Source organism: Panthera onca, chromosome D1 (genome assembly GCF_046562875.1).
Source record: "Panthera onca isolate mPanOnc1 chromosome D1, mPanOnc1 haplotype 2, whole genome shotgun sequence".
NCBI classification, from domain to species: Eukaryota; Metazoa; Chordata; class Mammalia; order Carnivora; family Felidae; genus Panthera; species Panthera onca.
The window spans coordinates 34,262,406-34,279,396 of record NC_138348.1 but is presented as its reverse complement, the minus strand read 5'-3'; the positions used below and the strand labels follow the sequence as shown (position 1 = coordinate 34,279,396).

At 33.9% G+C, this 16,991-nt stretch overlaps 1 protein-coding gene across 1 annotated transcript in view; it reads left to right on the top strand.

Annotated features, from left to right (window-relative positions):
* Positions 1 to 8,282: 8,282 nt before the first annotated feature.
* Positions 8,283 to 16,991, top strand: part of ANO3 (anoctamin 3) — a 420,829-nt gene continuing 412,120 nt past the window's right edge. The window contains exon 1 of the mRNA XM_060606231.3: positions 8,283 to 8,789. Within this exon, the coding sequence (XP_060462214.1) occupies positions 8,636 to 8,789 (154 nt within the window). The 5' untranslated portion in view covers positions 8,283 to 8,635. The remainder of the gene's footprint in view (positions 8,790 to 16,991) is intronic.

The following is a 16,991-nucleotide window of genomic DNA, read 5'->3' as shown; positions in this document are numbered from 1 at the left end:
AAAGAAATGAAGAGCAAAGGGTAAATATTTCAGTAAATTTAAGTGAATCCATAACAATATTTTTCTTGTAGGGACTACACATATGTGTAGGATTAGAGTTATAACCCCAACAGGTAGGAGACACATGAAAGGAGTTAAAAAGTTCTAAGGTCTGTGCATTTGTTAAAGATGTGGCAAAGTTGCCAATTTATGAAACTCAAATAAGTAGGCTGTATGATGGTAGTCACTAAGCAAAAATTAAGTACATAATAGCATTATAAGAAAATAGGAATAACTTAAAAACAAAGCAAAACAAAACAGTTGATATGTTCTAAAAGGTGAAGGAAATTGAAAAGAAGGTAGATTAAAACTCAAATATATCAGTAACTACATTTGATATAAATGCATTAAGCCCAATTAAAGCACAAAGACTGTCAATGAGATTTTTTTTTAATTTTTTTTTTTTTTAACGTTTATTCATTTTTTGAGACAGAGAGAGACAGAGCATGAACGGGGGAGGGTCAGAGAGAGGGAGACACAGAATCTGAAACAGGCTCCAGGCTCTGAGCTGTCAGCATGGAGCCCGACACAGGGCTCAAACTCATGGACCGCGAGATCATGACCTGAGCCGAAGTCAGCCGCTTAACCGACTGAGCCACCCAGGCGCCCCAAGAGATTTTTTAAATCTCATTATGTTCTCCTTAGATGAGTCAGAACTGTAACATAATAATGCAAAAAGCTTAAAAGTAAAGAGATAGGAAAATGTTATACCATACAAATATTAACAAAAACCAGCCTGGTGTGGCTAATCTGCTATCAGATAAAATAGACTTTAAGTCAATCAATATTGATAGACATAAGGGAGAGTATTTTAATTGTTTAAAAGATTGAATGCACTATTCAGTGTTATAACTTTGCGTACATCCCCAATAACACAACTTTAAATTATATAAAGCACAAGTAACAAAAATGCATTTCACATTTCATTGTAAGATTTTCACAGAACTTCCTCATTGTGAAATATGAAGATAAATAACACCAAGTATGTAGAAGGTTTAGACAATATGGTAAACAAATGGACTTGTTGACCTATAAAGAACACTGCACTCAAGGTCTTATGCTGGACCATAAGTAAATTTCAACAAAAGTCTAAAAATGCGAATCATATTAAGTATGGTTCCTGACTATGATAGAACTCAACTTTATCAATAAAAATAAGCCATAAAGAGAAGGAAGGAAGGAAGGAAGGAAGGAAGGAAGGAAGGAAGGAAGAAAAGAAGGAAGACAGGGAGGGAGGAAGTAAGGGAGGGAGGGAAGAAGATTCCCCAAATTTGTGAATTTAAGTACTAAGTACTCTATAAATCAAAGAAGAAACATAATGCCCATTAGAAAATAATTTCAAATGAATAAAAATGATAATATTGCTGATAATAACAAATTATATCAAAAAATGTCAGATATTATTAAATCTATATTTAGAGGGAAATAAGTCACTTACAATTTATACTTTAGAAAAAAAGATTGAAAATCAGTGATCTGGGAAACCTCGTGGCTTAATCGGTTAAGCATCCAACTCTTTTTTTTTTTAATATAATTTATTTTCAAATTGGCTAACATACAGTGTATAAATTGTGCTCTTGGTTTTTGGGGTAGATTCCCATGGTTCATCACTTACATACAACACCTAGTGCTCACCCAACAAGAAGCATCTGACTCTTGATTTTGGCTTTGTGGTTTGTAGCTTCAAGCCCCACGTTGAGCTCTGTGCTGACAACACAGATCCTGCCTAGGATTCTCTTTCTCCCTCTCTGTTTTCCTTCTGCCTGCTTGTTCTCTCTCTCAAAAATGAATGTTAAAAAAAAGAAAAGAAAAAAAGAAAATGATATGATCTATGTATACCTCTGTGACATACAAAATTTTTAGCAATGTATTTCTGAGTTATTTTTTCTCACATAGATAGATAGATAGATAGATAGATAGATATTTTTTTTTTTTCTGTTTTGAATTCCTTATTCTGATTATTGTGTTTGTTTTATCCCCTGGATGCTTTCAGATATAACACTCAAGTTACATAATTTTTGTCTTTCTTTTTTTATACTGATTTACTATTGCTGCATTTTTGAATTATGAACACATGATCACTTTTAATCATATCCCCATAAACTTTGCTTTATATTCTTCTGTCATTTGATATTGAAGCCAGTAAGTCCTCCTCTGTCAAATTTGCACCATATCCTTTTCATCATTTCCAAGTTTATCTTGAAATTTGTTAGAGATTATCTTTGGAATTTAGATCACATCAAGATATGTTTGGTATCAAGGTATGTACCTTTCTTCAATATTGGTACATTTGCCTGGCATTAATATGATCTTTGAATTTGAAGAATAAATACTTTCTTCCATACAAAAACCTATTTGTTTTTATTTTCTTATATTTTTATCATAAATTCCATTTTTCTTTGAGTTTCTTTTTTATACATATTGCATTTTTATCCTGTTATAATTTCCAACTTTTATATTTTTGCTTTATATTCAACATAATTCTTTATTTTAATTTTTGATTAATGTGTTTTTACCAGTGATTTACTTGTTATCCAATACTTCTGCTAAGTTGACTTTTTTAGGTGTGTTTTGTTCTTATTTTCAACAACTTTTTCTTTTACTCTGCTCCTGTTTCCTAGTGGCTTATTTTTATTGTATGAATATAATATTTTCTCAAATCTTACTGAAAGTAGGGGGTAAAATTATTTTCTTCTGTTTTTTGTGTCTACTATGATATGGCAAAGTTCTTTTGATGTGGTTGTTCAGCTCGGTTCTTTAAATTGTTTCTCTTCCAATATCTTTTCTTTCTCTCAAATGATCATAACTCCAAGTTCAAGCAAAGCAAAATGACTCCTGGGTTGGCAGGCTATGGCCTACATTATATTCAGTGCTTGATCTGTGCCAATCACTGCTCCTAGAGAATCTATAATTGGGATATTGTTAAAATAGCCAAACTCCTATGACTTACTTACTGATTTGGCTTCCTCTTTCACCACTGTTGAATGGAATTTGGTGTAACTGTTAATGGGATTTAGGAAAGGAAATTTTGAGAAGGCTGGTACTAAAATTTCACTACTATGAAGAATAAGAATGACTTGTCAAACTTTCTTGGGGCCCTCTGCAGTTAGCTGGGGAATGCTGCCTTCTCTGTCTGGTCCTGATATCCAATTAAGAAATGACCGTGCACTGGGGGAGCCTGGGTGGCTCAGTTGCTTAAGCGTCCAACTTCAGCTCAGGTCATGATCTCACAGTTTGTGGGTTTGAGCCCCATGTTGGGCTCTGTGCTCACAACCTGGAGCCTGATTCATGTTCTGTGTCCCCCTGTCTCTCTGCTCCTTACCTACTCATGCTCTGTCTCTGTTTCTCTCTGTCTCTCAAAAATAAATATTGAAAAAGAGGGAGGAAAAAAAAAAAAAAAGAAATGACCATGCACTGATCTCTTGCTTCCTTAATGCACACTTGGAATGAAATGATGTTTATAGACAAAGAAACTTCTATTTGCTTCAGTCTCTAGTACTGTGACCTGGGAAGGGGGCAGGGTCTTGTCCTACCTCATACTCCTATTGTTCTGAGTAAAACTCTTCAGTTACACCCAGGCAACTTCTTTGCCTTCATGGAATTGCCCATTACTCAATCTGTTCAACCATTACCTCCACCATGTATTCCAGGATTTCCTCAAATTTTCTTATAGTTTACTCTTTTGCTATTGGTAGATTTTTAAAATTAATTCAGTTAGTTAAATAATTTTCTATGGTAATTTATTCAGTTAGTTCAATGGCTACCTCAAAAGAAGGGATAATGAGTAACCTTGTGGCCTCAAAGAGTCATTCTGAAACCAGAAAAATAATAAAAGTACGGCTAGTGAATTGCTTCACACAATGTTTGAAAGAACAGAGCATCTGAGATAACAAAAATCTATTGTCTGACATTGCTAACAATTGTTTATTTACGAACTTGAAAATATATTGAAAACTGTAAAAAAAACAAGCTTCTTATACTTTTTTTAAAAATGTGGTTTTATGATGCAGTTAAAATTACAATTATTCACAATAAGTTTAACCATTTTTAAAATAAAATAGTTTGGCCTATTAAGAGAACCCGAGACAAATTATACCAAAATTAAGTATAGCTGAGAACAAGGTTTGCAAATACAGTTAATGTTTTGAAATGAATGAAGGACCAAAGATCTGAAATTTACTGTAACCACTAGTAAGTGAGTAGTTACTATAGCAGCTGAGACAAACTGATCCAGATTGAGAGAAAAAATATTTGCAGCTGGACCAATCAAAAAAGAATGAGTTTTCTGTGTGGCATTTCCTGCCATCTCCTGTTTGTGCTCTAAGGGGGTAGGGGGGTGGGGAGAAGGATGTGCTCTAGGTTTTAGGAAGATAATATGAGTAAAAGATGTACATGGATATTTTCTAAGATTTATGGAAAACTGTTACACATAAAAGTATTAGCTAAGATATCATGGAAAACACTTCACTAAAAACTTGAAGCTTATAATGAAGTTAAGATAATACCTCCATCTCACACAATGTTATATGCCAATTATATCTCAGTAAAATTTGTGGAGAGGGGAGGGAATAAAGTGCTTATAGACAAAAAAAATAGAAAGACTTGAAGTCTACACAGGCTGGGTGGAACTTAAGAGTTTCCGACCAAAGGCTCAGGAATAGGAAACTGCCAAGCTGTCCAATTCTTGAGTATTCACATTAACTTAAGGTTCTTTATTACCAACATTTCTGGAGGCCTCAGGAGATGTTTTTACCTAGGTTACTAGTGGAAAAGGACAATGAAGTGAGTTTATTGACAAAGTCTGATTATCTATGTTACACAAAGAAGTAAAACTTTATTTTTTTACATACTAGAGAATGGTAATTTCCAGTGTATGAATATATGTCATATCAAGTTACTGTATGGGGTTTACAAATCCACCTGTGTATTTACAGATGTCTTACAGCAAATCAGTAACATTTCTCACACATACATGAATGACTTTTCAAAGGTATGTAGATGTAATTAATAACATATTTTAATGCTAGTGAATTTCAAGTAGTTTTATATGCTCATATATATCATATATCAATATGTCATACATCGATATGCAAAATACAACAGTATGAATACAAAGGGATGGGGTAACTATTTATATATGTTTATATATAATTAGATTCGCTTTTAGTTCAAGATGTCATACCCAAAAACTAAGGACTACTGATAGCGAGAATGAGATTATACTGTAACCTCAGATAGCATCCCCTCAGGGTCTTACTGGAAATCATTAATGAGGTGATTTTACTGCAGCTCTCATCCCAAATCACATTTCCATGTAACCACACCCTTCAAATCATTGCTTGAAAGAGGAAACACTTTGGGATTTGGTCAAACTTATCAAAAGTATAGAGGGTAGAAATTATCTAGTACTTAAACATACTTGAGCAGCTCTTAATTCAAACCATTTAGACTCTGTCTTTCAGAAAGTACCCTCCTACCAAATACTGAACAGATATTTCAACTAAGAATGATAAAGCCCATCTTCCATAATTTTGGAATCTACTTTTTTTCCTTTAAGTTGTATATACACTTTTTTTTACCCTTTATTAATTTCCTTGTGTTTGCTTTTCTTTTTCCTATCAGCCATCTTTTCCTCAACTCATCTTCTCACTACTGGCCAACGTGTTCTTTTCTAGAAGCTTTAACACAGACTCCATAGGTAGTAGGGAGACAAGTAAGAATCTTTATTACTATGAAAGCACTTTTTCAGGGATTCAAAATATGTGCTGATACTTTCATATTTATTTTAAGCAATGATAGTATTTTGCTGATATTGTTTGTAACTTTGATTATGCTTTTACCTTCTTATAATTACCAATAAAAGCTGGCCATATTTGCCATTTTAGTCAGATATTTCATGCCTGTTCCAGAATGGGCTTGAATACCATATTTTGTTTGTTGTTCATGCTGTGAGAATGACAGTCATTCCCAGGCCATGAGCAATAGTTTTTAAAGGTACATGGAACAGAGACACCAATTTCTTTCCTTGTTTGTTCAATTATAATGATAACTAAGACATGCCGCTTTTTGTCCAGAATACTTTTTATATTGTAATAACAATGAATTTACAAACCTCTTGTATATATTTTACTTTTTCAAAGAGTGCTGGCCAAAGAAGGTAACATTGTTTCAAATATGCCATTCTTCAGGTGTAGTACATCTATTGCCATAACTAATACTATGGTAATAATTAAAATCCCAGTCAATCACAGCTTTCTTTCCCACCGAGACCAGATTCAGCCCAAATTCTTTTCATTGAACCTATATTAACATTGTCATGTCTAAATTAATACCTAATACAGGGTCAGTAAATAGTCACTTGAATGAGGAAATAAATTAATGCACAAATAAGGGATGAAAACAGACCATCAAAGAACTAATCAGAACTTCATCTAGTTTGACTCCCTAAACTGAAGGATGACTTTTGTTAAACAACTCCTTGACAAGCTGTCATCATGGTGGTGGTCATCATGGGATTCATGGACTCAAGGACATGAGTAACAGTGAGATCCTAAATTAAATCTTCTAAGGTGACCAACACAAGCTTCTGCCCAGCTGAGAGGGATAAGATGTTTTACTTCTTAAAGAGTACAACAGTGTCAGCCTCCTTAATCCCTACCTTTTTAGCATTTGCTCTTCCTGATCACCTGCTCATATTATGATATCGATCTTATGTTTCTCAAGCTGTATATTTTATTTGACCATAACTTTTAAACATATTCTTTCCTATACTTTATTGAAATTAATTGCATATAACATTGTGTAAGTTTAAGGTGTATATTGTGATCATTTGATATGCATATGTGTATATATATGCATTGTGTAAGTTCACAGTATATAATGTGATTATTTGATATATGCATATGTTGCATAATGATTACCACAATAAGGCCCATTAACACATACTTCACCTCACAGTTATCCTTTTCTTTCTTTCTTTTTTTTTTTTTTTTGGTGGTGAGAACATTTAAAATGTACTCTCTTAGCAACTTTCAAGTATACAATACAGTATTGTTAACTATAGTCACCCTGCCATATATTAGATTTCTGTATTTTACCTACCTTATAACTGGAAGTTTGTACCTTTTGACCAACATCTCCCATTTCTCCCACCCCAGCCCCTGGCAACCACGAGTCTACTCTCTGTTTCCACAAGTTCAGCTTTTCTGGATTCCATATATACATGAGATCATGCAGTATTTGTCTTTTCTTTGACTTATCTCACTTAGCATAGCACCCTCAAGTTTCTTCCATGTCACAAGTGGTAGGGTTTCCTTTTTTTATGGCTGAAAATACCCCACTGTATATCACATTTTCTTTATCATTCACCCTGTCAATATCATTCTTTATCATGTTAATAAACACTTAGATAGCTTCCATGCCTTGAGTATTGTGAATAATGCTCCAGTGAACAAAGGGTGCAGATATCTCTTTGAGACAGTGATTTCATTTCATTTTGATATATACCCAGTAGTGGGAATGCTGGATCATATGGTAGTTTTATTTTAATTCTTTGAAGAACATCCTTAGTGTTTATAGTGGCTGCGCCAATTTACATTCCCACCAACAGTGTGTAAGTGTCCCTTTTTTTCCACATCTCTGCCAATCCTTGTTATTTCTTGTCTTTTTGATGATAGCCATTCTAACCGGTATGAGGTGATCTTTAATTTGGTTTTGATTTGCATTTCCATGATGATCAGTCCTTTGCATGTACCTAATGGACATTTGTTATGTCTTCTTTGGAAGACGAAAAGGTTGCTTGCCCATTTAAAATAATTGAATTATTATTATTATTATTACTATTATTATTATTATTGCTACTGAGTTGTATGAGTCCCTTATAATTTTTGAATATTTGGATATCAGATAATTTATTTGCAAACATTTTCTTCCATTCTGTAGGTTCTCTTTTCATTTTCTTGATTGTTTCTTTGCTGTGCAGAAGCTTTTTAGTTTAATTTACCTGTTAATCTCCACAATCATAGTCATCTTTCAACAAGCATCGGAACTATAGTCTCACAACCCTGACCCTGGAAATATCACTTAGGATTAATTTCCTTCCAAATTAAAACATTCCTCTGATGAACTGCCCAGTGGAAAAAAAGTTTCATTCTCTTACACTCCTTAACCCCACCCAGCTGATCTTTTGTATACAGAAATGTGAGTGAGAACTTCCAATACGTTACTGAAAGCATCTCTCTGCAGCCTTGCCTATGTCTTCACTTAGCCCATCTTAGTTTTCCCTGAAGCCTCTCTGAGATGGAATTAGTGCTGCTATCATTTTAAGGCAGCAAGACATCTTCCAGAAGAACAACTCTAAATTCCATCCATCCTATTGAAGTCAATTGCCTAGCAAAGGCATGAATACAGAAAACTTAGAGACTCAGCTCTGCATGTTTTATCTCTTTTGGATTTCCAAGTGAGAATGAATAATCACCGGAAAGTCTGGAGTTACTACTGATTATAATACAGTGATTTTTTTTTTTCTGTCTCCTATGATCTTTAAAACTTCAGTTAGCGTGAACTTTGACTTACATAGCTCTTTAAGAATTTTGCAATGTCAACTGTGAAGCTTGAACTGGATTATCTTTCTCCTGAAGGCTTCAGACATGAGCATGCTTCCAACCCAGAATTTACTTTAACCTGTTTGACTGAACTCTCTGAGGATTCTAGTCAATTCGAACTTCAACACTCCAATTCTGTCCCCACTGGTAAGCTAAACTTTAGATTTTTTTGAGTATCTTATATTACATCTGTATTTTTTAATGTCAGATATGTAACAAATAAATCTTGATGGTGCCTATTTTGTGGTGGTAAAACTGATCCCAATTTTAGTTTCTTCAGTTGTTTTTCCTCAAAATACATAAATAGTTTTCTACAAAAAGAACAGAAGGTTATCCCGCTAGAGTGAAATGTCAGGAAACAAGTTTATTAGGGACACAGAAAAATGTTAATTGTGAAGTAGATTTTGTTTTTCTGAATGTTCAAGCCTATCAAGTCTTAGTTTTCTTTGGGATGATTGATGAAATCAAGGATTGTATCTGTAAACTGCAGAAAAAAAGTCCTGCCATCTTTCATTCATCTCTTTTATTTCTGTTTCCTTTTATATAATTATATGAAGGACAATATGTGCTCTTTACCTTCTCATTAAGGGTAAGAGAACATTCCTTTTACTTACGTTATTTTGTGACCTGATTTCGATTCTATAGGAGCTGACAATGTTGATAGAATTCAATGTGAAAAATTTCTTTTTTGTTATCTATGAGTGGATAACTTATCCAGCATCCAACAGTTTTAATTTTTTTTTGCACTGCAGTTTTCAGGAAACAGTGCTATACACTAATATTCTGCATACATTAAAAAATTCTGTGGGTTTGGTTTACAGTGAACAGCTATGAGATGTCAATAATGAATTAAGTGTTCTTTGTAGAAAAGAATCATATAATAAATAAATATTTTAAATGTTCTTCTAAAGGAAATTCCCTTTTGAGTTAGTTGTTTATCTCTCCTCACAAAAAAGACAGTGTAATGACAAAAGTAAAAGTTAAACAAAGTCTTCATAGTTCTGGATGTTACAGGACGTTAATCTTTGTCCAAAGGCTGGGTGGGGGGATCCTTGCAGAAATAACAAATTCCATTTTGCAACCAGAGGATTCTTCTAAGAAAATGTGGCATATTTATTCATTTGAGATGTTTGAAAAGAAGTTTTATGTGACTCCCAACCAGTTGCTGATTTGTTGTTCACAGGTTCTTTTGTGTTATATGACTTGTTTTATAGTATAAGCTGTCTATAATCAGGAGATATAATACATTTTTAAATTTTTCTTTCATCCATAGTATTATTTCTCTTTCCTGGATTGAAAGTCCTACTTGTATTGAACCTACAATTTCATAAATGGAAAAAATCAGTTTTTTCCCAATGAACATAACTTTTTGTACAGTGGACTTAGACAGGAAAAAGAAGTTCATAAGTAAAGTACTTACCAGTTTAATCATGGTTTAAATACCCATCGTATTTTCACCATTTTTCTGTCTTCTAGTCATCTCTGTTGTAGTTGGCACATCTGTTCAATAGATTCAACTGTTGTCTTTATGCAGCTGACAAACGCAGCTGTAGCCTAGGTATAAACTCCTCCCCAGGACCTGGAAGACACTTTCACCTCAATTTCCTTGGCAGTGCCTCTAATTCAACACAAAGAAGCTAAACTCCCTTAAAAATGCCTCATCATTCTTACATTCTTATTTTTGTCAATATCCCCTAAGTCAGCTGAAACATTCCTTAGCTTTGCAATATAAAGTAAGCACTTGTTTCTATGCGTGTTAGTTTAATACTTGTCTTCTTTACCTCTTTGTCTACCACTATGGTGCCAGTACTCAACAGGGTGCCTGGCTTCCTTATATTTTGACCTGCTGATTGCCTGGCAGAGGGACTGAAAGATTGGCCCTCTTCATTGCCCAAGTGCATACACCTTATAGTCTTTTAACTGATCTCACCTTCAAACAAGACTTTCCAAAACAAGTCTCTTGCCCATTGAAAGCCACACAGTCTGAGCTTTTGTCTAAGCACAAATCTGACCTATTTCCACTTGTGTTTGGGATTTCTGTAAGTCAGTATAACCTGTGTTGTAAACCTGGTGCTCTAGAATCTAAATCTTTTTTTTTTTTCCAACTTTGTCAGCTTCATGTAACTACCTACATCCTACAAGAATGATTTACACTTTCCAATTACTGTTCATGTTTTTCTTCCAAAATAATTTTCAATAATTATTTCTCCTTCCTCTATTTATTAAGATCTCACTGAGAAAAAAAAAAAATCATCTTCCCAAATGCTTATGGTTAACTTTTTATATAAAGGGATATTTTCTGTCAATTTCTTTTAAAGGTTTGTTTTATATATGAAAATGTTCACATTCTATTTTTATTGTTGTAAATGCGTGTGTCCATGGCTTCTCTTATACTAGATTATGTTTCTTAAAGGTAATTGCCTTTTCACAATTGTTTGTGCTTATGCATAATGCACATATCACAAATATGATGAACTAAATGACCAAATAGTAAAGTGTAGTGTATCTTTCAATGTATTTTCTGTCATAGGGAGTACTTGTTTAAGTCAAGTTATACATGTATTTTGTCTGCCAACATCCTGAGTGGAAATTACCACACAATTTTTGCTTGATGAAACCATTGCACAGAATAGTATCAATGTGGAATTTGTCCTTCACTTAAAGCGTTTATGGAGCATTGAGTCAAGTTGTATTCATTCATTTAAAATATACTAATTGAATATTCATGACTGAGAGTTAATGCTTGAGGTGTCTACATGAAAATGAGATAACAGTGGAAGTAAGAAAGAATTCTGTCTTTTTATCTCAGTGGACTGACAGTATGTTTTCAACATACATAAGCATGTATAAAGCTATCATGGGAAAATAAAATATAACAGGTGAATGTTAATCCATAGAAAGTTGAGCAGTTATGTCTAAAGAGAAATATGTTCCATTGTCAATAAAAACAGTATTTATACCTTTCACTTATATGATTACTTAAAGATAATACCTACAAAATCTGAATTGTTCTTGTAAGACATTCATGAGTTAGAGTTCATTTATCTTGACCTTTATTAAATGGGAGAATCCAAAGCCCAGAAAAGTAATGTAACTTGACCTAAGCCATTCACATATGTAGTGTGTGTTGTGTGTGTGTGTGTGTGTGTATGTGTGTGTGTGTGTGAATGGGTGGTGGCAGAGGCAGACGGAAGCTGAGGAGCTCTTAATCTGTTTTCTGCCTGTAAGAGTTTAGTGTTCTTTCTTTTTGCTCAACACTGCATGGAAATTATGATTAAAAACAGTGAAAGAAAAATGCTTCTTTATGTTTCAGAAATGAATTTCATCAGTAATCAGTAATGAAGATACAAACGTCATCCCTGGATTCTGGAATGTGTTTTAGGGCTATGAACATTTCATCATTATGATCATTATCATCAGATGTATATATACATACTTATGTATATATATATAAAATGTTACTTTATCATACTGGAAGTTATATGACTACCAATTGGACATACCTGTTTTAATTTTTTTTATCCTTGTAAAACAGGTATGTCCCACTGGTAGTCATATAACTTCCAGTATGATAAAGTAACATTTAAACCAATATGTGATCCTGAATTCACTTAGCCATTAATTCACTGTTAAAAATTTCTGATGGTCAAAAATCTTTCAGCCATAGTGGATATTCTAATTTTTTTCTATAGTTTCATAACACAGTCTAACACATTTGAGAATGTATGTGATTCAACTTTTAAAAAGTTTGCTGTGGCGCCTGTGTGGCTCAGTTGGTTAAGTGTCTGACTTCAGCTCAGATCATGATTTTGTGGTTTGTGAGTTTGACCCCCACATTGGACTCTGTGCTGACAACTCAGACCTGGAGGCTGCTTCAGATTCTGTCTGTCTCTCTCTGCCCCCGCCCCCCAGCCCCAACTCACACACTGCCTCTCTCTCAAATGTAAATAAACATTACAAAACAATTTAAAAAAATAAAAAGTTTGATAATTTCATTTAATCTAGAATTTTGTATGTTTATTAGATTCTAAAACCCTCTTACATAGAACATTTCCTAACATCCTGTGAGACCTGCTTTGTCTATTTGGTATTAAAGAAATGAATTCCGTAACGCTAGTGAAGGAATTGGAGAACGCTAAAAATTTAGTCGAGATGAGGTCCCGCTTAGTCACAAACAAGGAGTGCCACTTCAGGAAAGGTTTTAACATCCTTCCTGGATGATTTTTCTAATCTGGACAATGTCTAGAATACATTAGTTGATTTTAAAGGCCACTGACGACTATAAAAAGGGTTAATGAAGATAATTAGATTTAGAGCATTTCCAATGAACGTCATTAAGCTAAAGACAAGAATATAAAGAGTAAAGACAAAGCCTCTGTTTACATATAATTTAAAACAATAATAATGAAAGTCAACATACGCAAAGAATTTCTAATATATGGAGTTCTTTTACATTGACTTTTTATGACCATTATGTAGATCAAATCATTTTTACTCCCATTTTTATAAATGAAGAAACTGCATATCAGTGATATTTTACAGTAAAATTTCAGTAAGTGATAAACCAAGAACTTGGACCCAGACTTTGTCCAATTCCAAATGTTACTGCCACTACATGAATACAAGCCCAAGTACCAGTATCACTCCTTACCCTGCTACTATGACAATAATGAAGATAACAAAAACAGCATTTACCATTTTACTGACAATACCAAATACTTGAATCCTAAACTCATTTTACTCTTCTAATAATATTTTGAAGCATGAAGAAGTCAAATGTTATTATAATTGTCCATCGTATTTCAAGTATAGATTTATACATCACTAATTTACACACTAACTTGGTATTTTCAATTTAGAATGGTTGAGTTGAAATCTTTGTAAGAAAAGACATTTCAATAACTTACAAACCAGGTAAGACTACTTAGTCTATAGAAAAGTGTTAACATGCTGATTTTAAATAATGACTATATTAATTTTGAATGAGTCCTATATAGTTGGTGAGTCATTTTCAGAATGGTTTCATAGTATTAATCATCTTTTCCTATCTATATTAGAAAACGTATTGAATTCAAATAGTTCCTAACAAACTAACCCTAACTTTTGAGCAATTGTCATTAAATACTAGAAATTGACCCATGTTTGCTATATTTAAAACCTGCTTTTAAATCATTTCCATAAAAATTTCCTTCTGTAAATTCTTATCTTAAAAACAATTCCAGGGGCACCTGAGTGGCTCAGTCGACTAAGCTTCTGACTCTTGATTTCCATTCAGGTGATGAACTGAATCCTGAGATTGAGCCCTGCATCAAGTCTGTGCCCTGAGCATGGACCCTATCTGAGTTTATCTCTCTCCCTCTTTCTCTGCCCCTCCATGCTTGCATGCTCCCTCTCTCTCAAAATAAATAAATAAACATTAAAAAATTTCCAAATCTTAGCAAAGTGCTGGTGTATTATAGATTGAAAACAACATTTTGAGCCAAATAAGAAACCTCTCTGTTGTTCTTTATTTATAGCTGAAGATCAACTTGAAATGATCTACCCAGAGTCACACAGTAACTAGTAACCCAAAATTAAGATAAGAAGCTGGGTTTCATGATGTTTTTTGTTCATTATATTTGATACTAAAATAAATATCTTTCCTCAAAGATTTCTTGGTATCATATCTTCCTGATAACAGATGAAAATACTACTCGGCCAAGGTATAACAGTCGTGACAATGAACTGTTGTACTATACTAAAAATAGCAATTTGGGGGTGCCTGGGTGACTCAGTTGGTTAAGTGTCCGACTTTGGCTCAGGTCATGGTCTCATGGTTTGTGGGTTCGAGCCCCATGTTGGGCTCATAAAGCCTGGAGCCTGCTTCGGATTCTGTGTCTCCCTCTCTCCCTGCCCCTCCCCTGCTCATGCTCTGTCTGTCTCGGTCTCTCAAAAATAAATAAACATTTTTTTTTTAAATAGCAATTTTCAAGGTCTCATATGATCTCAAATACTATATTTTCCAAAAAGTGTTACACTATCCAGAGTAGCCAGAGGAGTCAATATAAATATTTACATATCCCCATCAATCCACATGATCACACACATACAGTCAGTCATTGCATTCCTTTGAGCATTTAACTATATTTATCTTCCTGGATATGTCTTGGAATCTAGAATTGACCAACCACTCTGCTGAAATTCTAGCTGTACTAAGGTTAGCATAAAAATAAAAAAAAAAGTCATCATCATGGGTGATTTGGGCTTTATGAAGTGGGCTTTGTGAAAGTTATTTCTTTGTCTCAGGAAAGAAGAGCATTACTTCTAAGCATATGTAAGCAAATCCAAAGAATAGATTGTATTCTATGACCTTGGGAGAGAGGATGAGCATCCAGCTAATTGTAGCTAATTGAAGACCATCTCTGACCACAAAATAAAAGACCATTATGTAAAAGGATTTTTGTTCAGTTAGAAGGAATTAGAGGTCCTAACTTCTTGAGATGCTTAGAACTATGACCAGTTGCCACATGATTAATGGTAGTTATTATGCTACCATCATATTTATATTTATTAGATGTCTATTCTGTACTCAGCTCTCTGCCAGCTGTGAGAAATGTGAAGTATTTGGAAGTTCCAATGCATGCTCTAAATGCTCTAAGGCTAGTCATGAAAAAACCCATCTGTGTGATTGAAATAGGTGACTATCTCATCCTGTCCATTTCATTCAGGACAGGAACATATCAGCTGGAGAATAGTGCTTTAGCAGGTTGGTTCCCAAAGTCCAGACATAGCCCATGGAACATTTGCATTAGAATCCCAGGATACTTGCAACACTTGAGGATTCTAGGGTTCCCTCCAAGACTCTTTATATGTAAACTCTATGCATAAAATCCAGGAACCTAGATTTTAGAAATTCTTCATATTATGTACATACACACTAAAGTTTGGAAATCAGTGCTTTTGTCAAGGGTCATGATTGGTTGATCAGCAAGGGCTTCCTACAATTATCTACATTATGGCACTTTTTCCAGATAATTTATGATCATAGCAATCTATAATTAACTATAGCTTTTTTTTGTCACCATGCTTTTATAGTAAGAGTATTAATCCATTGATACTTGACAGAGTGTTTTCCTATTTTTTTTACATTTACATATTACCCTCAGATGAATTCAGATCAAAATTTTCCAAAGAGCCCTACCTCTCATCCCTTACATAAAACATTAATTTTCCCTGTGTCAGATGTCTCAGTATCCATTTCTGTGGCATTGATATCAATGTTAAATGTTTATTTTCTGCATTTAATCTTTCATTTGTTTTGCTGTTTGATATTGAGTATAGCTTTCGGCTTTCAGTGCAGTTTTATCAAATCGAGAATAAACTCCCACAGGATAAAAGATATTTTCTACTTCTCTTCTGTTCCCTAAAGAGAGACCAGCAGAGAGCTCCATAAACACAGGAGCTGAATTGCTTGTTTCTAATATGACTTTACCAAGATGGACCAATTGATAGAAACCTGCACTTCCTTTGTGGAATTTTTTAATATAACTCTGATCTCTTTAATGGCTCTGCCTAGGGGCCTTCAACTCATTCCGTCTTAAGAAGAGCAATCTAGGTTCATATAATATGCATACTTTGGCTGCTGTGGTAAAATGAAAAGTTAATGCTAATGTGATGTTGTAAAATGAAATAACCCCAACAACCATCATTTCGTTAAATGCCTGCTGAAAATATTCTACTAGGAATGAAGTACGTCTATTATAATTCAAAATGATAAATATAAAAGTGGCTTTTCTGATAACATACAAGGTTCCCTAATGGAAGTATTGATAAGAGGCCATTGCCTACTGCATAATCCCTGGTGGAGTTCACTAAGCTAGACAGAGATAGAGATAGATACAAATATATACATATCTCTTCTCAAAAGTCTCCTGGTATTATGTCTTCCTGTAAGCAGATGAAAAAATTTTACTGTGGTTTTTGGAATAGGCCTCAGTACCTTGGTTTATATAACACTTCATACAGAAAATCAAAGATTGTAGTGAAATGTTTATGATGAGATTTGCAGGTTGGCATGGTGAAATACAGCCAATCTTTATTCATAAAGCTCTTTCTGGCAAGTGGTTGACAAAGGGTTTCCTATAAAGTAGTGGGTGGCTTCTCATCTTAAAGTATAAAATCAGGTATGCTACTGATATTTTATAACCAGTTATAGAAAATGTACTTAACTTGCAAGTATTACTCTCTTTAAAGTACCATAGATTCTAGAGTCTACAAATCATTACATCAGCTTGATAAGGTTTTAGACTAAGTTTTCAGGAAAAAAAAATCATAGAACATTCTAATTATCAGGCATGAAATGAGAGAAAT